At 44.9% G+C, this 27,160-nt stretch overlaps 2 protein-coding genes across 3 annotated transcripts in view; one reads left to right on the top strand and one right to left on the bottom strand.

The window, feature by feature from the left end:
• Positions 1–10,611: 10,611 nt before the first annotated feature.
• Positions 10,612–27,160, bottom strand: part of RSPH3 (radial spoke head 3) — a 34,185-nt gene continuing 17,636 nt past the window's right edge. For both annotated transcript variants that reach the window (XM_073671321.1, XM_073671322.1), the window contains exons 6-10: positions 19,793–19,996; positions 19,533–19,695; positions 18,106–18,192; positions 17,393–17,477; positions 10,612–10,735 (exon numbers count right to left, since the gene is read on the bottom strand). In XM_073671321.1, the coding sequence (XP_073527422.1) occupies positions 17,407–17,477; positions 18,106–18,192; positions 19,533–19,695; positions 19,793–19,996 (525 nt within the window). In that variant the 3' untranslated portion in view covers positions 10,612–10,735; positions 17,393–17,406. The remainder of the gene's footprint in view (positions 10,736–17,392; positions 17,478–18,105; positions 18,193–19,532; positions 19,696–19,792; positions 19,997–27,160) is intronic.
• LOC141257142 (uncharacterized) lies at positions 14,533–17,024 on the top strand. The gene is made up of 2 exons (XM_073671320.1): positions 14,533–14,983; positions 15,195–17,024. Exons 1-2 carry the CDS (start codon positions 14,782–14,784, stop codon positions 16,829–16,831), a joined length of 1,839 nt encoding a protein of 612 aa, XP_073527421.1. The 5' UTR covers positions 14,533–14,781; the 3' UTR covers positions 16,832–17,024.

Raw genomic sequence — 27,160 nt, 5'->3', positions numbered from 1 at the left:
TGCATCGCCCACAGATAAAACCATCTTATTGATTTACCATCATTTCACTAATTTATATTGAACTTTCACAGTGGAGATATGACTTTCTCAGGCTGCTGAAATAAAGCATAAAGTGAATATCCAGTCATTTTTCAAAGCAAAACATATATAATGTTAAAGTAATTAGGGGAAAGTAATGATATATGAAGGCTTAACCAAATTGGGCTTCATGTTAACCTATGCAACAAAAGTCTTCTTCGCTTCCAATCATATAATTCAAGCCTTAAAGGGAATCTGTCACCAGATTTTTGACACCTAATCTGAGAGCAGCATGAGGTAGGGGCATAGACCCTGATTCCCGCGATGTATCACTTACTGGGCTGCTTAATGTAAGTTAGAGAGCAAGAATCATCAAGCATAGATCAAATCTGATAAATGGGCCTATCAAGCAAAGGGTGTCAGGGCATGCTACCTTACAGCATAACTGTATTTTTTCCCATATTAACCCCTTAAAGACTGGTCGATTTTTCATTTTTGCGCTTTCGTTTTCTCTTTCCAATTCTTCTACAATTTTTTTTATTTTTCAGCCCACATAGCCATATAAAGGCTTTCTTTTTCGGGTGGAGTTTTACTTTTGAATGACTTCATCCATTTTACAATATAATGTACTGGAAAACGGGGAAAAATTTCCAAGTAAGGTGAAATTGTGAAAAAAACACCATTACGCATTTGTTTTCTGGGTTTTGTTTTTATGATGTTCACTGCTCAGTAAAAATGACCTGAAAATATGATTTTCCAGGTCAGTACGAATATGATCCCAAACTTATTTTATTAAGTAGTGAAAAAAATTTGGAAATTCAAAAAAAATAAATAATTTTCCTATTTTCTAAGAACCGTAACGTTTTTATTCTTTTGTCGATGGGGCTGTGTGGGCTTGTTTTTTGCAGGGTGACCTCACATTTTTATCGATATCATTTTGGGGTCAATACGACATTTTGATTGTTTCTTTTGCATTTTTTTGCTGAGCTGTGACCCAAATAAATGCAATTCAGGCGTTTCAATTTCTCTTTAGTTTTAACAAATTGGGTTAAAGTGAGAGATTCTACTGCGCATGCGTGGGGGCTGGCGCCATATTGCTGCAGGCAAATTTCTGGATTTGATTTGCACCACAGAATTACCCAGGCAGTATTTAAAATAGGAGGCAGTGAAGGCACAGTGACATGCCAGAAACCATACAGTGGAACACATAAGCAGAGCACCAGATAAAGCCCCCCCACACACACACAGGCCGCCCCAAAGCACGAGCATCTCATTATCTCAGAAATGAAAATAAAGATTACTCAACAACCACAGGACAGATTTCATCAACCAAGGTATCATATTAATCAGTGTAATGTCACCCACCTGACAGTGTATGTGGTTTACTGAGCACAATCCTACTGACAGGTGCGCTTTAATGATCAAGCCAAATTTTAGAAATCTGACCAGTGTCACTTTATGTGGTAATGGCTCCGGAAGGAGCAACATTTGAATTTCGGAACACAAATTTGGCTGAAATAGATTGCGGGTACAGCAGTGACCCCATTTTGGAAACTATACCCCTCAAGGATTTTATCCAGGGGTACAGTGAGCATTTTGAAACCACAGGTACTACATAGAATTTGAAACATTAGGTCGTCATATTGAAAATTTTCATTTTTTTTTATCTAAAATGTTACTTTGGCTCCAAATTTCTTCCTTTTGCAAAAGAGAACACCAAAAAGTGGACCCCACAGTTTGTTATCCACTTTCTTATGAGCGCAGCGATATCTCACATGTAGTGAAAACCTGACCTGAATTTTCAAGAACATTTGTGGGGTCCACATTCTGGAGTATACAGACGTGGGCATGTGGATAAGCATTTGTCTGAATAATAGTTTGGTACGTGATGGCTGTGGCCTGGAATTAATTGTGAAATGGGGTAAAATGTGTTTTACTGATACAAATGTTCTTTTTATTACTTGTCCAATAAAAAAATTCCTCTCTACTGGAGCCCACTAAGCAGAAAATATAAATATAAAAAAAGAACGACACAATTTGGTGTCATTCATGGTAATTTAATAATGGGAAGATGTGTGGCAGAGCTCAAAACGGGGATAATAAAATAATCGAATAAAATGCGGCTCTGAAAGTCTACGGACTTCCTCGGATTCAAAGGCTGCCTCCTGTGCCATAGAGTCAAATAGGAAACACTTGACAATCTTCTAGAACTGGGGGAAAGTGAGCGCTCCCTGAGACTTTTTGTAGTAAACAAATCTGTTGTAGGTAGCAATCTGGATGAGGTACATTGCTACCCTTTTTATACCAGGCTCTGCTATAAAAAATGCTGCATAATTTGACAGAATATTTGGCTCGCTTGGAGGGGATGAATTGGTGGAAAGACAGACGGCCTTTGAAGCTCATAAGGGACTCAGGGCTCGTCAACTGCAACATTTTGCTCAGGGATATAGGAATTTAAAAATGAATCTTTTAGGAGGGAAATTAGGGGTCTCAATTTATTAAGGAGATCATAGTTCAGGTAATTTCTTGGGGGGCTTGGGAATGGTCTTAAAATGAGATCTCATTAAGGCTTAATAATGGGCTCAGGACATGGCAGCTGCAAATACAGGGATACTGTGGACAGATTTTGTTGCCCTGTAGGAGCAGAGAGTGTTTTTTTTTTCTTACTAAACCCATGTTTAGGGTAATACCCCCAAATATTTTTTTTCAGGGACATCCATGAATGGGAATGAAAGGCCGTGGGTTTTTGGAAAATGCATTGTCGGCAAATAAATTTGTTTGATGGGCAATTAATTGTAAAATTTCTTGGGTGACATAAATTTGGAAAAAATCAAAGAGGGTAAAATTATTGACATCAACTTTTATACCAGCGGCTGCTAAAAAAAAGGGGGAATTTGAAGGGAAAAGGAATTGTTGGAAACCACAATGGAAGATTGACTGCGGATCTTGGCAGTGATGACTGACTGCATCTACCATCAGGCTGTGGGATTCCATGGAGGAAGAGGAGTCTTCACTGGCTAAAAACAGTTCTGCTTCTGCAGCAAATTCTGTTTAACTCCCGGAACTGACAAAGCAAAGCAGGGTGTTCCGGAATTAAACATTCTTGGGGCCATTATTATATTTTATGACTGCCTAACAAAAAAAAACCTAAATCTAATCTAACACTAGTAAACCTTAATCTAATCTAGTCTAGTACTTTTTTTAAATTATTTTTTTATTTTATTTATTTTTTTCTTTTGTAACTCTTGTAAGGGGTTTGGTACTCACTCAGCCGCTTTTGAGGTCACAAGAGTCAGTTTCTTTAAAATGTCCAAGGTGGGTTTTATTCGGACTTCATAAACCACACTCTCCAAGTAAATGAAAAATAGCCTTGTCCGGCACAAATTAACAAAACATCGCCTTATCTGGCACAAAGTAACAAAACAAGAAAACAGTCCATACAGTGCTGCGGGTTCACCCACTCACAGTCAGTGTCCTGTAGCACAGACATTCTGGAGGTCTTCACACCTTCAGCCACAGACACTCAATCTCCATTTTACACACAGGCCCTGGGGTGGGAATATGTGAGCAGCCAAACCCGCCCAACTCTTATGACTGCTCGTAAAAACTGGCCCTGACACGCCCTATTAACTCTCTCAGCACTAAACATGCTGGAGCATGCTTTCCCGGTTTTACATCACTGAAGCTGTCCGGCGACCATCTTACATACCCCCCCTCTGCCCAAAGCCGGGGGGCTTGGCATCTTCCACTAATAAACAGTGGACACTCAACAATGCGTCAGCATTTGCATGCAGTTTCCCGGGCCTATGCTCTACAAGGAAGCTAAAATCCTGAAGGGCTAGGAACCACCTGGTCACTCGAGCATTGTTCCCCTTCTTCTCGCTCATCCACCTTAGTGGGGCATGATACAAGCCTGAACTTCCTGCCTAACAGGTAGTACCTTATTGTGTCCAAGGCCCACTTAATGGCCAAACATTCCTTCTCCACTATGGAGTAATTTTTCTCACAGGATGTCAGCTTCCGGCTTAAATACATTATGGGGTGCTCCCCCCCGTTCACCTCTTGTAATAGGACAGCACCCAGTCTGACATCTGACACGTCCGTCTGGACCACAAACTCCTTTGAGAAATCCGAAGACACCACCACTGGTTGTTTACACAGAGCCGGCTTTAGTTGCTGGAAAACCGTCTCCACTTCTGGAGACCACTTAGCCATAGCAGACTTTGTCTCTTTAAGGAGGTCTGTCAAAGGGGCGGCTACCACAGTGAAGTTGGGGATGAATCGGCGATAGTAGCCCACGATGCCCAGGAACGCTCTGACCTATTTTGAGAGATGTTGTGGCCAACCCTGAGTCGCGTCAATTTTATTTATTTGAGGCTTGATCACGCCTCTGTCCACGACATAGCCCAAATACTTGGTTTCCTCCATGCCCATTTCTTCGAGTTGATGGAAAACCCAGCCTTCCGCAGAGCATCAAATATTGCCTGGACTTTGCTCAAATGGCTTCCCCAATCCTGGCTGCAGATCATGATATCATTCAGGTAGGCCGCGGCATACTTCTTGTGGGGAGCTAGGATCCGGTTCATGGCTCTCTGGAAGGTAGCTGGAGCTCCCTGCATCCCAAACGTCATCTTGGTGTACTGGAAACACCCATCTGGAGTTGAAAAGGCTGTCTTCTCCTTGGCATCTTGGGCCATAGGAAATTGCCAATACCCTTGTGAGGTCAAGGGTGGTAATGTACCTGCCCAGCCCTAGCCTTTCAATTAGTTCATCTACCCTGGACATTGGGTACAAATCAAACTTAAAGACCTCATTCAGTTTCCTATAGTCATTGCAAAACCGCCATTCTCCATCTGGTTTTGGCACTAAGACTATGGGACTGGATCAGCCACTCTTGCATTCTTCAATGACTCCCAGACTTAGCATCCGCTTCACTTCTTTCAAGATTACCTTTCGGCGGGCTTCGGGAATCCGATACAGCTTCAGGTTTACCTGGACATGAGGCTTTGTAAGGACCTCATGCTCTATGATCTGGGTACAACCTGGTAGTTCGGAGAACAGGTTCCTGTTCCACTGCAGCAACTCTCGGGCGGTGTTGCTTTTGGGCACGTTACAGCGACTCAGCCACCTTAACCTCTTCCACATCGGCTTCAGACTTCGCCACCAAACACAGAGCTTCCATGGGCTCCCTATCTCACCATGGCTTGATCAGGTTGACGTGGTACACCTGGTAGGGCTTTCTCCTCCCTGGTTGGTGAATTTTATAATTGACATCGCCAACCTTTTCCACTACTTCATAGGGGCCCTGCCACTTAGCCAGGAATTTGCTCTCCACTGTAGGTACCAGCACCAGTACCCGATCTCCAGGGTTGAAGTGTCTCACCCTCGCCGACCTATTGTACACCCTCGACTTTGCCTCTTGTGCTTTGAGGTGTTCTTTCACAATGGGCATTACTTCGCCAATCCTCTCTCGCATCTGTGCCACATGTTCGACTACACGCCTGTAGGGTGTAGACAAAGCCTCCCAGGCCTCATTTGCTACGTCCAGGAGTCCACGGTGCTGTCGGGCATACAACAGCTCGAAAGGGGAGAATCCAGTATAGACCTGTGGGACTTCTCTGATGGAGAACAGTAGGTACAGCAGTAGGCAGTCCCAGTCCCGGCCATCTTTCTCTACGACCTTCTTCAACGTGGCCTTCAAGGTTTTATTAAACTGCTCCACCAAGCCATCTGTCTGTGGGTGTTAGACTGAGGTCCTGAGTGATTTTCAGGATCCTGCACAACTCCCTCATCACCTTTGACATAAACGGAGTCCCTTGGTCTGTTAGAATCTCTTTAGGCAACCCCGTCCTGGAAAAGATATGGACCAACCCACAGGCTATACACTTTGAGGAGTTTCGTAGTGGCACGGCCTCCGGATACTGCGTAGAATAGTCCAGTATGATGAGGATGTAATGATATCCTCAGGCGGACTTGACCAAGGGTCCCACTAGATCCATGGCGATGTGCTCGAATGGGATCTCGATGACAGGCAGAGGCACTAAAGGGCCACGGAAGTGAGCCACTGGGGAGGTGAGCTGACAGGTGGTACATAACCTACATTAACTCACGATCTCTCTGTGACACCCAGGCCAGTAGAACCTCTGGAGGAACCTTTCCTGGGTTTTTTCTACCCCCAGATGACCACCCAACACATGTGCATGGACCAAATTTAACACCCTGCGTCTGTACGGCCCTGGCACTAGTAAATGCTCAATTACCTCCCCTCTGAACTTGGTGACCCGATATAGTAACGCCACATTTACGGCAAAGTGCGGATATCGGGTGTCAGCCCCCATAAGAACAGTTACATTATTAAACGTCCCTTTTAGCATTAAGTCCCTGAGCTGGGCAGTTCTAAAGTTTTCCCCGGACGCTTCCAGTTGAGGGATGTGGGCCTCCGGGGATGCTGCCTCATCCTCATCCCCATCCCCAACAAGCACACAAAAGGGAAACTCGTTGGCTGCAGCCTTCGATGAGGTTTCTTCAGGGGCGACTTGGTTGTTGTCCGGACAACCCAGCTTCCTCCAATTCTCCCACAAGTCCCGAAACAAGGCAAAGTCACGCCCTGTTATAACAGTGTGCAAAAGGTCCTTGACTACTCCGACCTCATGGGACTCAGCGCCACAGTGTGTGTCTATGACCACTCGGGCCACAGGGTAGTCCTTATCATCCCCATGGATACAACGGATGCCAACCTTTTTCCAGGCCGATGAAGAACTGTGGCCCTCACTAGGGTTACTAAACTCCCCAAGTCTAACAGAGCAGTCACTTGCATACCATTCACCGACACAAAGCATGCCTGCGGTCCCTCGTCTGGTTGAGGGACAGCACTGCAGGCAAGATAAGCAAAATATGAGCAACGCCGTCCTGCACTGTAGTCCATTGGCTCAGTTGTCATGGGGCACCAGGTGGCTATATGACCTAGGGTGTGACACCTCCAACATACTGTTAAGGGGCGGGACCTTTGAAATCTCCAACATACTATGTTAAGGGGCGCCCCCAGATGTGGCCCTAGTTCCCCTCTTTTGGGTGTCCGCCACCTTTTGGGAACCCCAGTATGGAGACGCTACTACCCCGGGCTTTCCCAAGGAACTTTCCACCGCTAGGGACTTTTCCCCCAACCTCACCAGGTCATCGGCATTATGAGGATTTCCCTGGGCAACCCAGGCTTGCACCGACCTCAGAAGGGAGTGGATGAACCTGTCCATGATGACCCTTTCCACCATCTGTGCTGGGGAGGAAGATTCAGGTTGCAACCACTTTTGAACAAGGTGTAGGAGGTCGAACATTTGGGACCGGGGAGGTTTGTCACTGCAATAGGCTCAGCGGTGCACTCATTGCGCCCTGACAGTCAGAGTCATTCCCAAGCGCGCCAAAATTTTTGTTTTTAATTTGGCGTACTCATTTGCGTCCTGCAGGGCCAAGTCATAATAGGCTTTCTGCGACTTGCCCGTTAAATATGGCGCCAGCACGTCGTCCCACTGCTCCGGAGGCAATCTCTCCCGCTCCGCCACCCTCTCAAAGACCGTCAGGAACGCCTCGATGTCATCTTTTGCAATGCTCTTCTTACCGTCTTCCTGACTTGCGAATCATCACCTGGAGTTGGGGGAGGGGCAGCCTCTCAGCTGCGAACTTCCCCCGCTAGAAGTTCCATCTGCCTTTGTTGCTGCTGAATCTGCTGCATCAGGAGTTTATTAGTCTCTTGCTGCATCTGTTGCTGCTCCCGATGCTGCTGTTGCAGGTTCTGCAAGTGGTGCTGTTGTTGGCTTTGCAGCAGGTGTTTGAGGAGCTCCTCCATGCTGCCGGACATCTCTGGCTGGCTGGCGGCCTTTACCCAGAACATCCACCAATCTTTGTGACAGGTACACGTTTTCTTAGAATCTTGCCTGCACTTCTAGCACAAATTGTAAGGGGTTAGGTACTCACTCAACCGCTTTTGAGGTAGTCACAGGAGTCAATTTCTTTAAAATGTTCAAGGTAGGTTTATTCGGACTTCATAAACTACACCCTCCAAGTAAATAAAACACCGTCTTGTCAGGCACAAAGTGACAAAACAAGAAAACAGTCCATACAGTGCTGCGGGTTCGCCCGCTCACAGTCAGTCAGTGTCCTGTAGCACAGACACGCTGGAGGTCTCCACACCTCCAGCCACAGACACTCTATGAGACACTCAGTCTCCATTTTATACACAGGCCCTGGGGTGGGGATATGTGAGCAGCCAATCCCGCCCAACTCTTATGACTGCTCGTAAAAAATGGCCCTGACACACCATATTAATCCTCTCAGCACTAAATGTGCTGGAGCATGCTTTCCCAGTTTTACATCACCAAAGCTACCAACCTGGGTGATACATATCTCCCGTCAAGGACCTATCTGGCAGCCATTTTACACTTTTAAAAAAATACAAACCCTAGCGGCAAAAAAATAAGAGAGAAAAAATTTAATATTAAGAAAAAAAATTTAATCTGACTAGGTGGATGATATGGGGGGAAGATGATCAGTGGGGCTGAATTAGGAGATTGGGGAAGGGTTTGTTGAAATTGATCCAGAAATGTGATTCTTCCTTCAGACAGGATAGCACTTGAGCGTAGTGTATCTCTCTTCTCTCCCAGAACAACTACAAGGGGAGAAGAGAGAGGTACAGCCCAAGTGCTGTCTTGTTTTATAAACATTTTTGATTTTGGTCTCTGTGATACGAGCTATCACACTTATCAAACATCAGGAACTAATGAACTTGGTTCCTGATGTTGCCGGGTGCCGCCGGCAGATGTTGGTGGGTGCACAGTGCATGCATCCGCAATTTTACATCGGGAAGAAGAGAGGAAGTCGGGGGATGGCGGTACCGGTACCAAAGTGTCATGGGTGGCTTGGGCACACCATTTCTCTATCCCCTGACATATTAGATCATGTCAGAAGAGAGAGAAATGATTTTTACATTGAATTTCATTTTTTTTATGTGACTGTCATTATTCATTGAATAATGGCGAACATGTGATGTCACGCCAGGTGTGGGAAAGACTTAGTGCAACACAGAGGGAAGAGGGAAAGGGAGCCCAGATACTAGGGAAATGGGTAAGTGGAGACCTCCTAGTCTGGTCTAGTGTCACCCTGTCTCAACTACTGTCCCTAAATTGCCTCTTCAGCAATCGCCGCACGCGTGCCTCGCCCTGTCTTTCCCTGGAGTATGGCTAACGCTATGGATGGGAGGAGATGAGCACTAGTCGATCTCCACTAAACTCTATAGACAACAAGGGTAGACAAACGGGGAGAATGCTTAGCTTTAGACGACTCCAGACAAATGGAAACTCGGCCTCAAGCTCCAGAGAGGACGAAGTACTGCTCTTGCCAAGTAGAAATGAATATAGCCGGCACCTCCCTCTCAGAAACACCAGGTATATATACACCCAGGCCAGGGAGTTAATTATCAGACAGAGGTAGCCGCTAGGTCCTAGAGACAGCCTCTCATCTAAGAAAATGTTAGTAATGCCAAACGTAGAGATCTCCTACAACCAACTGCAGGTCGACTGTCAGTCACCTCTGATACACCCGTGACATGTGATTGGAAACAGTAAAAACCAGCCCTGATCACGTGATCAATAGCTGAAACCCCAGAGATTTTCTGACTCTGGGGGCGTTATAAACATATTCCCGATTGCCATTTTAATACGCCGATGAGGGAATAAGGCCCCTTAGCAGCTGCCATTTTAATGCGTATAGACTGTCGTTAAGGGGTTAAAAAACATGTACACAAATGCCCTTTTACACCCTAGAGACATGGCTATTTTTTGTTCCTCATCTTCCAGAACTTTACTTATCTGTCAACATAGCTATATGATGACCTGTTTTTCTGCAGGATGAGTTGAAGCTTTTAATGACACCATTCATTTTACTATATAATGTGCTAAAAATAGAAAAATAATTCCAAATGGTGTGGAATTCAAAGAAAAAATAAGCAACATCACCATTGATGTTTGGTTTCTACCCTACTAAATTTATTTCGTTTTTTTATTCTTACTATTTAAAAAAAAAAAACAATTTAAAAATTGTTTTGTGTTGCCATATTCTGAGAGCCATAACTTTTTAGGTCGGTAGAGTTGTATATGGGCTTTGTTTTCAGTACGAGCTATAGTTCTGATATCTTTTTATTCCATTCTTTTGGGAGGCAAAATGATCAAAAGCGCGTGGCTCTGCCATTTTAATATATTTTTTCTTTTAATTTTTTATTGTTCAGACAGCTACACATACAGCAATACCAATAATTTAGTAGTTTAGAAAAAGTTGGTTGATTTGACCTTTTATATTTTGGGATTTTTCTAATATTTTTAAAAATATTTTTCCATTTTTTTAATTAGTCCCCGCAGGAAAATTAATCCTAATATCGTGTTAATATGCTCTTGAGCCTTCTCCATGAGTGAACACGTGCGGCGGATTTCATCAAAATCTAAAGGAGTTTGGTTTGTACTGTTCAGACTTGGCTTTTGGTTTACATACTGATCTGCCATAATTGAGTGGTGGAAATACTAGACTGAAGGTGAACAGCAACAGTATATATAAAATGTGTAAAATAATATAATTTTATTTATTGCCAAACTTGTGAAAATATTTTGTCTTCGCACTTCTTGTCTGCAAGTCTAATGGTTTTCCTGATGTTTCATATATGTAGCTGAAGCGTCCCCTGCAAAGAAGCAAACTGTGTTTAACATGTATTCATAAAATTATTTTATTATCAATTTTAACACATATAACATAATAGTAAGGGCTTATAGTTTTGCTGCAGGAAAAATATATCTTTGTACCGTGTTACCCAGTAAATAGAAAAATATTAAAATTTGAGAGTCCTCAGTAGTTGATACCATTTAATGGCTAACTGAAAGTATGGTAACAAATAGCAAACTTTTGAGACTACTCAGGTCTCTTCGTCAGGCATAGTACTGTGCCTGATGACGGGACCTGAGTAGCCTCGAAAGCTTGCTATTTGTTACCATCTTTTCAGTAAGCCATTCAAAGGTATCAACCACTGAGGACTTGCAGATTTTAATAGTTTTGCTGCATTAATTCTAAAACATAACATTTTGTTCATGAACTCTTCATTTCATGACGCTGTATGCTAAGGACAGATGTTAGAACTACAGAATATGTATCATTTTCTATACGAGTATATCAAGATATTCTTTTAGTGTATTAGGTCAGGTCAATTGCATTTTGTATATCTGATCAGTACATTAAAGGCTATAGACACCTGTCACATTGATTTTTTTTCTTTTACATATTTTAGTGGTAACATTCATTTACAAAGAGTGCCACTATCTTCGGGCGTCAATCTTCATTCCTTCTTAGACCCTTTGATATGCAGTTTTCTACTGGGCAGCTCACCGCTGGCTTCTCCCAGACTGGCTTAGGTTGATTGACAGGTTTCTCTCTATTTGTATATACCTGTCAAATAAGCAGAGCCGAGCAGAGGAGAGCAACTTAGTGGGCACTCCTCCCCATGCCCAATGTTTGACTTATTTCAAAGTAAAAGCAAAGTAAAAGAAAGTGAATGCAGAGTAAATACAAACCAGATGAAAGTCAGTAGAACATGCTGATATCAACTACAGTGGTGACCATCACATGTTTATGGAAGCCTCCCGACTCCTCTCTGACAGATGTTAAGGAAGAGAAGGATCAGGCCATTGTTATTTCAAACAATCCTTTTGTTTTCAGGGGAGATAAGTCACTGCCACTCCGGCAGAGCTACACATTCATGAGTATGAGGGAGTCAGGAGAGAAAGATGTCTGCCAAACAAATGTTCAGTTATCTTGTGTACGACCAGATTTAAACCTAGTTTACCGCAATGTACTATGACACAGACACTTGTATTTCTTTATTTTTTTTTAAAGGGAACCTATCATATCCAAAAACGCTATTTACCTGCAGACACTGTGTAGTGGTAATCTACAGATAAATAGTGTTTTTGGAGGTGAAAGGTTCCCCTTTATTCATGTTAGGCTAGTTTACTAGAAGAACAGATACAAGGAGAAAATGAAGTTATATTCTCCCTTCAGCCATTCACTTCAAGTAATCGGGGTGGTGCAGGGAGTGGTTACAGTCACTTCTAAATCCCACACACACATTGATTGATAGCCGTCCCCGCAGTGTGTGTGTGCAGAGCAAGATATCAGTCAAGGTAAAGTGATTACAGTGTGTCACGGTGGTAACCCGCACGTCTCCTCAGTGCCGCCCTACTCACCACAGTCACTGCACTGCTTCTCCTTGTGTCTTGCCTCTTGCAGCACTCCTCATCACTGCAGCTTCTTCCTGCTAGTTCCACCTGGCTATAGGGGGACGCTGCCAGTCTCTGCAGAAATTTAACCCTGCTGTGTCCTGCGGAGATTATTTTCCCTGGCATATCCCATGAGAGTAGGGTATATTTGAAGCAGCTCCTCCCACCACTTCTTGCCTGAATATTGGCTCCTAGTTCATCTGAAAGTGCCCTGCACTTGTTTTTATTGTTACTCCCGTTATCGACCCAGCTTGTTTACCCGTCCTGTCTGACCTTTCCGCTCCTGACCTCGGCTACGTGTATTTAACCTGTGCTGCCTGTCCTAACCTCGGCTTGTCTGACTACGTCTCTGCATTAGCCCTCCTGTAACTCGTGCCTGTGTCTCTGACCCTCCGGTCGGCTGCTGAAGACCCAGGGACTACCCTGGAGTTGTACCCGGTGACTACCAGCAGCCAAGCTTATCCTCACCATCAGAGGCTTTCGTGAATACCCTGTAGACACTTAGTCACGCCCCTCCAGGGCAGCCTGGCCCGAGGCGCAGTGGGTCCACAGCCACCAATGTTACACAGTGTTCTCATTGTGTAATTAGTGGTGACTGTAACTGCCCCCTCAACCACCTCAATGACTGGAAGCGAGTGGCTGCAGGGAGAACATAACTTAATTTTCCCTATAGCTGCTGCTCCAGCAAGACAGCCTAACATGATTTTAACACTACACCTGCAGATAAATAGCATTTTTGAGAGTGACAGGTTACTTTTAAACTCAATTTTGTGGACTCCCAGCTGAAAAATACATCTTGAGATATAGCTGACAGCATGAAACAGCTTCACATATCACCTATGTCCATATGCATTGAATAAAGTGATTTTACTATTTAAAGACATAGATATGGCTCTCACTAGCTATCCATCTACTTTCTGCCTTGGATATCTACTTGTCTATGAACTTTTTTATACAGAGAACAACTAGCCGAATAGCATAAGCCTGCAACCAGCAACTCTACAACCTAAATTGATGAAGTTATGAAGGTAGTGGCAAATAATCTTCTACATGGACTGGAGATGTAAATCATCCCAGACAATATATTTCACAATGAACTTCCCTATCCCCTTTTACATCATCCAGCAACAGTAGCCTAATGGTTAAGGCAATAGCCTCCTAAACCAGGAATTGTGAATTCAAGTCCCATCTGGGGTGTTTGCCAACCTCCTGTCTCAAAAATATCTGCTGGAATCTTTAAGCTGCAGATACAAAACATTCAACTTGCTAATTTCCTCATGTGATGCCCTGGAAGAAGCTGAAATTGCAGACGAAACCCAGTCTTGAGCTGATCAATCAGCATTGCCACAAAGTGGTTGTATATGGATTATTCATTTTCAAGTTTCTATCTATATTTGTGACTATAACTAATAAAGTATTTGTTACTTAGATACAAATAATGGTGGATTTTCATGATGTCCTCTTTCATGGATTCGATTTTGGTTTTTATATTTGATCAATGACTCCATTGGATCTTAAGTCCTTCTGCACAGACACCTGTCGAAGATTTTTTCAACATCAGTACCAACATACAGAGACCTGCTGCCATTTCCACATCAAGTTCATTTCATCTGAACCATAAAGCGGTGTTGAGTGGGATGCATCCCTATTTCTGTGACCATACAGCTTCACAATACAATGTTTTTCTGTTTGCAGTTGGGGTTGAAGAACTTATCCTTTTTCAAACCCACAATTGCTCCACCAAACTTTGTATTGGACTGATGTGTATTTTGATTGAACTGTGCCTAGTTTGTAGTGTCTGCAGGGTGGATAAAAATCAATGTTTTTTTTTAAAAAATCAAAAAAATTGGATTTTTTTTATTTAAATTGGATTTTTTTTATTTAAATCGGATTTTTTTCAATAAACTGCTTTTTGAGGAAAATATTTTACCATCCAAAGGTTCTTCCATCATGAGATAAAGCTGAGTTGTTTAACTCAGTAGAATAAAGGCTGTATATGTGTAACATTCACAATGCCATGCTCTTCCAGAGGTTTCTGTAGGATTAGTGGGCAGTTTCTCGCCTATATTATCACAGACGCTCGCTTTACTTACGCAGTTCTCAAAACTGAATTTGACTCCGCAGAGGTCCCAGCCTCTTCTTCAGGGCAAAAATGTTACAACATGAACAGAGTTGAGAAAAAGACCTTAATCCTATTGTTCTACAAACCTATGAATACAGAATCAACCCTTTCAGTGCCAAGTCCAAGAAGTTAGACAATATGTTTCTGATTGTTTGGAGTGGAATAGATCTGCACAACACAAGAAGAATGTGAATCTAAGTGTGAGGAGGAGGAAGGGCAAGCAGACAAGAAAATGAAAGTGAAACTTTGAGCACAATACTGCAGCATAGCCACAGACAGACAAGTCTGGATCTGTTTGTGTGTACAATCTGAGGTTTATTACATTCTTTCCTTATAATGGTAGCAGGCCGTAAAAGAGACCTAGTTTGGGAATATTTTAATGAAGCTCCTTCGCCTATCGGTAAGGCAGGCATGCGTGCAAAATGCAAACGATGCAACAAAGAGATGCAAGGCCTGGTGGCGCGAATGAGGCAACATCATGAGAAGTGCGGTGATGAAGATGACCAAAGAAACACTTCTGAACAGGCAGGATCTGTTGGTAAACATTTTTATTGAATCCTATTTCTAAAGACTGAACTGTCATGTGTGAGAAAAATTATATTTCTTATTATTACTGCATGTTACTGTCATTTGGTACAGTTATGAAGAAAAACAAATATTCCTTTTGGGGCAGGGGCAGTGATGTGTTGTGTACAATAAGCAGAAATTGTAGAAACAATAAAATAACAGCATTGACTTTTTTTGTTTAGGGGAATTCATGGATTCTGGAAACTATCCACCTCCAAGATCACCATCATCCTGTTCTACAGTTTCAGAGTTATCCATCCAGGATAGTGCTTCATTAGCAGCAGCATCATCATCAGACACCCACAGCCACATATCACCATCACCCAAAAGGAAGAAAAAACCTTTACCTCCTGGAACCACCATAGATAGGTTTGTGATAAGAACTAGCAGATTAGAAAAAGAGTTGATTGATGAAAAAATTGCCCAGTTTATTTATGCAACGAACTCTTCTTTCCGTCTGACTGAGAACCCACATTTCATTAATAAGGTTCAGTCACTGAGACCAGGATACAGTCCACCCAGCAGAGCTGATGTTGCAGGGAAACTGCTGGATCAAGTGTATGACAGAGAAATGGAGCAATGTGCAACAGCTCTGGAGGGTAAAATTGTTAACCTATGTATTGATGGGTGGAGTAATGTCCACAATGATCCTATTGTATGTGCTTGTATAACAACAGAAGAAGGTAAAGTCTTCCTTGCACAAACAACTGATACGTCAGGAAATGCACACACAGCAGAATACTTACAAGAAGTGGCAGTAAAAGCTATAACAACATGTGAACAAAAATTCAAATGTCTAGTACGCAGTTTGGTCACTGACAATGCTGCAAACGTATCCAAGATGAGAAGAAATTTAGAAGAGCAGGGAGGGAATACAAAGCTGCTAATAACATATGGTTGCAGTGCTCATTTGCTGCACCTCTTAGCCAAAGACTTAAGTGTTCCAGAAATAAAGGCTAATGTTGTTGAAATTGCTAAATACTTCCATAATAATCATTTTGCTGCAGCAGCTCTGAAAAGGATGGGTGGAACCAAGCTAACGCTCCCACAAGATGTTAGATGGAACTCTGTGGTGGACTGTTTTGAGCAGTATATCAAAAACTGGCCTATTCTGATGACACTTTGTGAAGAAAATCGAGATAAAATAGATGGCACTGTCACGGCCAAAATCCTCAACATTGGGCTTAAGAGAAATGTTGAACATATGCTGAGCTTCCTGAAACCCATCTCTCAAGCTTTAAACAAAATACAGAAAAATAGCTGTTTTATTGCGGATGCTGTTGAAATTTGGAAGGAACTGAGTAAACACTTAAAAACAGAACTACACATGGACAGAATTAAATTACAAGCAGTAAACAAACGAATGGGACAAGCACTGACTCCAGCTCATTTTTTGGGAAATATTGTCAATATCCAATATCAGGGTCAAAACCTAAGTGCTGAGGAAGAGGAGTTAGCTATGACATGGGTATCCAGCAATCATCCATCTTTAATGCCAACTATAATAAACTTCAGAGCTAAAGGGGAACCATTCAAGAAATATATGTTTGCTGAAGATATTTTAAGGAAGGTCACACCAGTAAACTGGTGGAAGTCACTTAAGCGCTTGGATTTAGAGACTGTTCAAGTAATGATTTCACTTTTAACAGCAGTAGCTTCTTCTGCAGGCATTGAAAGAATATTCTCTTCCTTTGGACTCATTCATTCTAAATTGAGAAATCGGTTGGGACCCAATAAAGCAGGAAAGCTTGTTTTTCTTTTCCAGATTATGAATAGGAACAAAGAAGAAGATGATGATGATGAAGATGACGACGAGTGAGCTACAGAGGACAGCAGGGACAGTAGTATTTAAGTTTTTCATGTGTCGGCTGGGCTGACAGTCTAAGTTTCTTAAAATATATATATATTTTGTTTAGCCAAATTAGTTAACAAACATGGATGTTTGTTTAAGCAAATAACTTATGCTGTAATGTTGTTATTGTTTCAGTTGAATAAATCTATTTAAATTGTTATTAAGGTCAGGATTATTTTTCTCCTTCCTAAGTACAACAGAACAGTGGTGTCCAAATATGAATGATTAACCCATTAAACTGGGGAGAAAAAAGTAATATAAAAAGTGATTCTAAAAATCTTCATCTACTTGCATGTTAAAGTAAAGCAGCAAGAACTAGTTTAGGTAGAAACTTTGATTTAAATCACTGATTTAAATCAAGCCTTACTGACTACTGATTTAAATCGTGATTTAAATCGTGATTTAAATCAGTTAGATTTAAATCAAATCCACCCTGAGTGTCTGCTTGTTTGGCAGAGTATATGTAAAAATGTGGACTTGGTGAAGGGTGATATATGTATTCTATGTCACGTCACAGCAAGCATATACCTTCAGATGTCTCTTCATGTCAGATCACTTTGCTCCAACTTGCTGTAATCATCAATCCGCTTTTCAACTACTTCACGAATTAATACTAAAAGTAATGAAAAGAAAATGAATTAATAACAAAAATACAAAAACTACATTTTCCATGCACTGGGATTTTACTTTAATAATCGATTATTATTGGTGCAGACAACTAAGCTAAATTATACTAATAAACTAGATTTTTGGAAGATATTTAAGGAAACTAAAAATCAATATGTCATACTAGATCTTTACTGTGTAGATAACTAAATATGCAGTGCTATTCTTGAAAAGTGGGCGCAGACCAAAAGATACTTCACTATTTTGAAATATATCACATTTCACTACCACAAGGGTTATTATTCGTAACACTTTATGCAGGGGGTGTCGAGCAAAGAACTTCACTCTGTATTACATCCACATCTCCTTCGACACCATAAAGGTTGCTTCAGACGTCCGTGAAAATTGGTCCCAGCATGGACCGCAATGCATGGACGGACCGCAGATCACCCGAACATCACAGTCTCATATATCTCAATGGGGCTGTGATATCGGGTCAGGAGAGCCACAGCCAGTCTATGCACAGTGGTCCGTCATCGGACAGATTGCACGGACGTCTGAAGAAGTCTTTAAGGATACTTTTACATAACTAATAAACATTTGTCTTGAAATACTTACTACAAGACATAACTTACTGTCAAGCACCGTCCTGCCCAGCTCATTCCTCTCTAGTGCCTTCGTCACCTCACCCATTAGCCATGGCATGAATCCTGTCTCAACATCTGTTAAACATATAAATACTTTGGTAAGTGGAAAGCTTTATAAATATGCGCAATAAGGGTATGTGCCTATGACGTCTTTATGTTGCCGGCGCACCCACAAAGGTTTTCCTAGGCAAAGCCGTTCAGGAAAAAACTGGTGATCTTTTACCTGCAGTATCTTTGTTGCCGGTTTTGCCATTGTTGTTACCTATTTATCTATTATTTCAATTATATGCCACAAGCCACTTCCCAGTGGACGCTGCCGGCACTATGAGCGTGCTACTTCTTTAAAAGGCTTCTTGGTTTCCGAACCCTGAAGTGGTTAAAAGAAGTAACAAAAGATTGAAGATGTGCATGTCGTCTTTACATTACTGTTTTTTATGTTCGTTTTTTGCAGTGGTCTTGGGGCGTTTTTCAGGTGGGTTTCAGCCAAAATCTGTTTGAAAAAGACGTCATGTGCACATACCTTGAGAAGGCAAACATGAATAGAAGAAGCAAGCAAATACCAACTACACATTATTATATGATTAAAGCTGAATGTGTACATTTATAAAGGCACTACAGACTAACAGTATACAGTCAATAACAATTAGGTAACATTATGTTATCTCTCCCGACTCCCCCCATATTTGAACATGCCACTCATGAAGTGTTCATGTGTTTTCAGTGGGGAGGGGGGCAGCTTATCTACAGTGAGAACAGAAGGATAGGGCAATTAAATTCAACCACCTGATCATTATTTTCCCCATACACATCAGATGATTGGCCAAATTTGATATGTTTGGCTATAAAAATTCTAATGTGTATAGGGGTCCCTACAGTACAATGAATCAACCAGTAAGTCAATCGACCATATTTCACCATGAAATATACTAACACTGGTTTTAATGAACAAAAAAGTCTTGTATAAGGAAATCGAGATCATCTTAAGGGTATGGGCATGACATCTTCTAGACACCTGCATATATATCCCGAGTTTTTCAAGGATAAGACACTTTAAGGAAAACGCTGGTAGTGTTTTTCCTGGAGTTATTTTTTTTATGTTTTTTTGGCCGTTTTTTGCAAGGGCTTTTTTTTTAACTTGTATGAATAAAATAGTGAGCGGGTTTCAAGAATGGTCTAGTTGCTTCTTTTAACCACTTTGCAGCTTTGGAAACCTGGCGCAGTTAAAGAAAAGCTGAAAAGACTGAACACATGCACAGCAAGTCGTTTTTACATCGCAGTGCATATGCTGATTCTTTTTAGTGTTCAGTGCTTTTTCAGGAGCGGATGCAACTGAAAAAGATGTCGTGTGCATATAACCTATGCTTCAACAGCTACAATATAATAAATACGCAATGCTTTGTTTGACATTGACTAACCTCTCTCCACAGGATCATAGAAATATCCATTGTCCCTTAAGCTGCTGAATACAGAAGGAATAAGATCAGCCAGGTATTGCTGGGCAAAGGCTCTAGCTGCCACTTTCTCTGCCGTCTCCTTTTCTTTTAGTAGCATTTCTCTCTGTTGCTGTTTTCTCCGTTCCTGAAAAGAAAAGGAATAATACACTGTAGTTTTCCAATACTTGGAGACTTCTTGACAATGATCTTAATAAGCTTTAAATTAACGTTTTGGAGATTACCTTTTCCTCTCGATGCCGTCTTTCTTGTTCTTCAAGTCGCTGTGCTTCAGCAAGCTCAGTATTACGCAGTTCCTCAAAGGCACGCTGCTGTGCCCGTAAGTTTGCCAGTTCTTCTTCTTCCATCACTTCCAGAAGAGCCTGCTCAATTGTCTTTCCAATCAACACCTCCAATATCGGCTTTACTTCCAGATCAAAGTCAAAAAGCTGAAAGAATAATATAAAAAAATAAGATAGGAAATATCCTTCTCTAGAATAATAAAGAGCATGGGCAGCTCTTAGATGCAGACTGTCATTAAGTGTATTCAGGTACATTTACACTGCACGGCTATCAGAAGCAAGCATTCCCAATGGTTGACCAGTGTAAAAAGGTTACCCAGTAAAAGAGCAAAACATTTGTTCATCAGGTGAAATTTTATTTAGCTGGCTTCAAAAAAATCATCGTTCTCAGCAGAGCAATGTCCTGTGTAAAGAGTACATGTGCGGCACTGACCGATCCATTACTGATCGTTCTGTGCACATCTGAAGCGTTGTCTGCCTGTCAAAACAGGTTGTTAAATGACCGGCAAGCGAGTTGCTAATCAGTGGTTGTTTAACGCCGCAAGTCGACTGCTGTAAACATAGTTTTAGTATTGTAGATCGTAAAACAAAGATATAATTTCTCCTGTTGCGTAGTCTGGACATGTTTTAACTGTTTCATAACATTTGTAGTTTATCTTCTCACAGTAATTGGTCATCAATGGACATGATTTACACAGAAGATTGCATATTCTCACTTTAGAAGTCTATATCATATTGGTATATGTTACGAGTCCGGGTGGTGGAACCCCTGTGCTGTGGAGCAAGGAGGGACCAGAGGGGTGTAACTAGGTATCAACTCGGACTGACCAAGGTCGCACGGCGGCTCAATCGACTCCGTGAACCAGGGAAGGACCGAGCAGAGGGACCAGGTGCTACTCTGGGCCTGTCCTTGTATGAGAGCAGGTGACTCCCACGGGTAACTGTCAGGAGCCTCCGGGTAGGCACGGCAGGTAACTGGTAGGAGCCTCCAGATAGGCACGGCAGGTAACTGGTAGGAGCCTCCAGGTAGGCTGGCTGATACGCACGGCAGGTAACTGGTAAGTTCTCCGGGTAGGCAGGTAAGCCAGGCCCATAGACAGACTGGCGGGTTTGGATCGTAGGCAGACCGTCGGGCTGGAGAGTACACTAGGCTGGCAGAGACAGGTAGTCTGGCTGGCGGACTGGACTGGTAGTCAGGCTGGCGGACTGGACTGGTAGTCAGGCTGGCGGACTGGACTTGTAGTCAGGCTGGCGGACTGGACCTGGGGGCTTAAGCAGAGTTTAGGACACAAAGCTACAACCTTGCACGGGCACCTCCATTTCGGAGGAGGTGCCCTTTATATGGGAGGTCCTCCGGCCATTGGCCGTGGACTCTTTAGGACGGCGCGCCCGGCCCCTTTAAGAGGGAGGGAGCACGCGCGTGCCCTAAGCACAGTGCCCGGGAAGCTGCGCGCGCCGGCAGCAGCAGGAGAGCCAGAAGACGTCGGGCCGGGAGCGCGGCAGTAAGGGGGACGGCGTCTCTGCCTGTCAGGGGGCAGAGACGCCGATACTACAGTACCCCCCTCTTTACGCCCCCTCTTTTTAGGCCGGAAAGAAATTTTCTAAGGAGAAGCGGGGCGTGGATGTTCTCCCTGGGTTCCCAAGTTCTCTCCTCTGGGCCAAACCCCTTCCAATCTACCAGAAAAAAAGGTTTTTCCTCTTACCCTCTTGGTGGCAAGAATGTTCTCTACCTCATAGACGTCCTCAGCGGAGACCGGAGCTGGGGAGGTACATGGATTGTCGGAAAAAGAATTAAGCACAACTGGTTTGAGGAGAGATACGTGGAAGGAGTTGGGAATCCGTAAGGTGGCCGGGAGTTTTAACTTGTAGACCACTGGGTTGATTTGCTTGAGGACTTCAAATGGACCGATGAACCATGGACCCAACTTATAAGAGGGTATTTTGCGACGAACATGTTTGGAGGAGAGCCAAACCTTGTCTCTCGGACGGAATTGAGGTGGGACCAGGCGTCTCTTATCAGCATGTTTCTTCATCCGCTCGGAAGATTGAAGAAGTGCGGATCTAGTGTCCTCCCAAATGGTGGAAAATTCGCTGACCAGAGACCAGGGTTGTCCACTGAAGCGGAGACGGGAAACGGAATCCGGGGATGTTGACCGTAGACCACAAAGAACGGGGGCTTGGAAGAAGATTCGCTCTCATGGTTGTTATAGGAGAACTCGGCCCATGGTAGGAGCTCTACCCAATCGGTATGGTGAGCGTTGACGAAGTGCCAGAGGTAGCTGGTAAGGATCTGGTTGATACGTTCCACTTGGCCATTGGACTACGGATGGTAAGCAGAGGAGAAATCCAGGGTGACATCCAGCAGCCCACACGTAGCTCTCCAGAAAAACGAAGTAAACTGGACCCCGCGATCAGACACAATGTGGAGGGGTAGGCCATGGAGACGAAAGATGTGATGGATGAAGTCCTTAGCCAGCACAGATGCAGACCGGAGACCAGGCAGAGGGATGAAGTGGGCCATTCTAGAAAAGCGGTCAGCGACCACCCAAATGACAGTACAACCGGCAGAAACAGGGAGATCAGTAATAAAGTCCATAGCAATGTGTTGCCACGGGGCAGCAGGTACGGGAAGAGGCAGGAGATGGCCAGCTGGAAGATGTCTGGGAACCTTGTTGCGGGCACAGGACGAACAGGCCGTGACGAAGTCTACCACATCCTTGCGCAGGGTAGGCCACCAGTAATGCCGGGTAATGAGCAGGAAGGTCTTCTTCTGGCCAGCATGGCCGGCTAGTTTAGATGAATGTCCCCAGTGAAGAACCTTCTTACGATCCGGAACCGCTACAAACGTCTTACCGGGTGGGAGACGAGACAGGTCTAAGGGGCCCACATTCATCACTTTGGAGGGATCGATGATATGCATAGGCTCCTCCTCTTGATCGGAAGACAGGAAGGATCGGGACAAGGCGTCAGCTTTAACGTTCTTGTCTGTAATGTAAGGTAAAGTTGAAGTGGGCGTAGAACAAAGACCACCGGGCCTGATGCGGATTGAGTCTTTGGGCATTCTGTAGATATGCCAGGTTTTTGCGGTCAGTGTAGATGACCACCGGGTGCAGAGCCCCCTCAAGCAGGTAACGCCACTCCTCCAGCGCCAATTTGATGGCTAGCAGTTCTCGGTCTTCTATGGAGTAGTTGCGCTCGGACGAGGAGAAGAGATTGGAGAAGAAGCCGCAGGTTACCATTCTCCCGGACGGAGATTTCTGGGTGAGCACCGCTCCGGCTCCGGAAGCATCAACCTTCAGAAAGAACTGTTTGTTGCAATCCGGACGGTGCAGCACTGGGGCAGAAGAGAAGGCTTGTTTTAAGGAGAGGAAGGCCTCCTCCGCTTCGGACGGCCATTCCTTAGGATTTGCTCCCTTACGGGTGAGCGCAGAGATGGGCGCAGTCCGGGAAGAGAAATGTGGGATGAAGAGATGGTAATAGTTGGCGAAGCCCAGGAATCGCTGAATCGCCTTCAACCCCTCCGGACGGGGCCACTTTAAGATGGCAGAGACCTTTTCGGGGTCCATCCGTAGACCTGTCTTAGAGATAATATAGCCGAGGAACAGAAGAGAGGTCTTCTCGAAGAGGCATTTCTCAAATTTTGCGTATAGGTGAATCTGCCTGAGCCTAAGCAGAACCTGACGAACATCCCTCCAGTGTGTGGGAAGATACGGAGAGAAGACCAAGATGTCGTCCAGGTACACCACCACGCAAGAATATAAGAGGTCGTTAACTAATTCTTGGAAGACGGCTGGAGCGTTACAGAGGCCGAAGGGCATCACACGGTATTCATAGTGTCCGTCCCGGGTATTGAATGCCGTCTTCCACTCGTCTCCTTGGCGGATCCGGACCAAGTTATACGCCCCACAAAGATCAAGCTTAGTGAAGATCTTCACGCCTTTAAGGCGGTCGAACAGCTCAGAGATGAGCGGCAGGGGGTATTTGTTTTTGATAGTAATTTGGTCGAGTCCTCTATAATCGATACAGGGGCGTAGTGAACCGTCTTTCTTTTTTACAAAGAAAAATGCGGCTCCAGCCGGGGAGGTAGATTTCTGGATGAATCCCATAGCCAGATTTTCTTCGATGTACTCCGGGTTTCGGCCAACGACAACGGGTAAATACGCCCACGGGGCGGAGTGGCACCGGGTATCAGGTCGATAGGGCAATCATATGGCCTATGAGGTGGCAGTGTCTCTGCATCCTTCTTGTCGAAGACATCTGCATAGGACCAGTAAGGTGCCGGTAGACCAGGTAAATTAGCCGGAGTAGACGGAGGTCGAGCCGGGCGAAACGGCACCAGGCAGGTCTCATGGCAATCCTGCCCCCAACGGAGCACCTCACCGGATTGCCAATTCAGAACGGGTTCATGTCTCTGCAGCCAGGGTAGGCCTAGCAAAAGGGAGTGAGAGAGTCCGGAAAGCACATGGAAGGAGATCCTTTCTGCGTGCAGCATTCCCACCTGAAGGGTTACGGGCTCAGTGACGAGCAAGATGGTCACCGGAAGGAGTCTTCCATCCATGGAAGCGACTGCCAATGGTTCAGCCAGAGGTTTGGTAGGAATCTGATACTTCTCTACAAGGGACTGGGAAATGAGATTCCCAGCAGCTCCAGAATCCAGATGGGCGGTTTCAAAGAAGCGGTTCTCTCCACAGGAAATAGAGATGGATAAAGTCAAGAACGGAGAGGATTTACTCTTGCCTAGGACGACCTCTCCGAGCGGTCCTAGACACTGGAGTTTCCCGGCTTCACCGGACAGGAATGGATCAGGTGCTCCTTACTACCACAGTAGAAACAGCTCCCCTCGGCTCGGCGTATTTCTTGGCGAGACTTGACTATCTTGGTCTGGTCGATCTGCATGGGTTCGGGCGAGAATGCCCGGGGAGTTGCTGGTTGGGAGGCAGGTTTCTGGAAAACAGGAGCAAGACAAGGAAATCTTCTCTCCCGGGTAGTCTCCTTAGCACGTTCTAGGAAACGGATGTCAATCCGGGTAGCTAGTGACTTCAGGTCATCCAGGGTGGTAGGAATGTCCCGGCCGGCTAGCTCGTCCTTAATCCGACCGGAAAGACCCTCCCAGAAGGTGGACACCAGGGCATCGTTGTCCCAGGCAAGCTCAGAAGCGAGGGTACGGAACTGTATGGCATACTGGCCCACGGTGAGACTCCCTTGGCGGAGACGGAGCAATGAGGAGGCAGTAGAAATTCTTCGTCCGGGCTCATCGAAGACCCTCTGGAAGGCAGTGAGGAAAGCCGGAAGATCGGACACCAGGGAATCCCCTCTCTCCCATAGAGGGTTTAGCCATGCCAATGCTTCCCCGGTGAGGTGAGACATGATGAACGCCCCCTTGGCCCGGTCGGAGGGAAACTGATGAGCCAGAAGTTCAAAGTGCAGCGTGCACTGGTTCAGAAAACCCCGACATAAGATGGGGTCACCCCCAAAACGAGGAGGCGCAGAAAGCCAGGGTCCTAGGCTGGATGCCGTAGTATTGGTAGGCAGCGGCGCCACGGGAGCATGTGTCGCTCGGCTCGAGGCGGGCACAGATGGGACAGACAGCGTGTCCAGGCGAGAGTTGACAGACCGGAGGTAGGTCAGGATGGTTTCCTCTTGGGATCTCTGACGAGAAACCTCCTGGTACAGGTCAGCAAGCGAAGGAGCCTGGGGGCGACCAGGTTCCAGGGCCCTTGCAAACTGTTACGAGTCCGGGTGGTGGAACCCCTGTGCTGCGGAGCAAGGAGGGACCAGAGGGGCGTAACTAGGTATCAACTCGGACTGACCAAGGTCGCACGGCGGCTCAATCGACTCCGTGAACCAGGGAAGGACCGAGCAGAGGGACCAGGTGCTACTCTGGGCCTGTCCTTGTATGAGAGCAGGTGACTCCCACGGGTAACTGTCAGGAGCCTCCGGGTAGGCACGGCAGGTAACTGGTAGGAGCCTCCAGATAGGCACGGCAGGTAACTGGTAGGAGCCTCCAGGTAGGCTGACTGATAGGCACGGCAGGTAACTGGTAGGAGCCTCCAGGTAGGCTGGCTGATAGGCACAGCAGGTAACTGGTACGTTCTCCGGGTAGGCAGGCAAGCCAGGCCCATAGACAGACTGGCGGGTTTGGATCATAGGCAGACCGTCGGGCTGGAGAGTACACTAGGCTGGCGGAGACAGGTAGTCTGGCTGGCGGACTGGACTGGTAGTCAGGCTGGCGGACTGGCAGGTAGTCAGGCTGGCGGACTGGACTTGTAGTCAGGCTGGCGGACTGGACCTGAGGGCTGAAGCAGAGTTTAGGACACAAAGCTACAACCTTGCACGGGCTCCTCCATTTTGGAGGAGGTGCCTTTTATATGGGAGGTCCTCTGGCCATTGGCCGGGGACTCTTTAGGACGACGCGCGCGGCCCCTTTAAGACGGAGGGAGCGCGCGTGCGCCCTAAGCACAGTGCCCGGGAAGCTGCGCGCGCCGGCAGCAGCAGCAGCAGGAGAGCCGGAAGACGTCGGGCCGGGAGCGCGGCGGTAAGGGGGACGGCGTCTCTGCCTCTTAGGGGGCAGAGACGCCGATACTACAGTATAGATATGACAAAAATATATTGAGTGGAAAAATTTGGTTAATAAGTAGGTTGGTTTCATAACTGTTATACATATTAATGTAAAGCGTATTCAACTCTTCATTTCGTATCTTATCTCAGATCATACCAGAAGTGGGATCTCCACTGACCAGATAACCTGTTGAAATGCTATAAAAGTCTACATTGTGAGCACCCCTTTTCTAGTACAAAGCACTGGGCAGCCTGTCAATAGTCACCAAAAATCAACAGAAATAATAAAAATGCACAAAAAGGCATTGGTTGCTTTCTGAAATCCCTAAAGCCCCATAAACCTGAAAACCTTAACCTTCACCTCTTTCCTCACTGCAGCATCCAAGTTCCTGGCCTCTTGCTGCCCATAGTCACTGGGTGTAAACAGAGGCTGACGGCTGCCGCTGCATCCATGTGGTTAAAGGAGATGTTCAGGTAATTTACCCACATGACAGATCCGGCTGCCGCTTCCCTTCTGCGCTGGCAGTGACAGCAGTCAGGGTATGCACAGGTACAGGCAATAGACTCTGCTGTGCATACGCTGAACGCTTTTAGGGACATCACATGGCCAATAGAATAGCTATAATCTGCTTAACATACGGCAGACAAATTCCCTCAGTATTAACAACATATAACAGCCAAGAGGTATCTCTTAAAATATAACCTTTAATAAATCTCTAAAAAGAGTGTATAATAAATACCTCCGATATCTGA

The sequence above is a fragment of the Phyllobates terribilis genome, unplaced genomic scaffold (genome assembly GCF_046119375.1).
Source record: "Phyllobates terribilis strain yellow unplaced genomic scaffold, ASM4611937v1 Scaffold_3__8_contigs__length_932513732, whole genome shotgun sequence".
Lineage (NCBI taxonomy): Eukaryota > Metazoa > Chordata > Amphibia > Anura > Dendrobatidae > Phyllobates > Phyllobates terribilis.
Note: the sequence above shows the minus strand (reverse complement) of the source record. Positions and strands in the feature narration are given on the sequence as shown.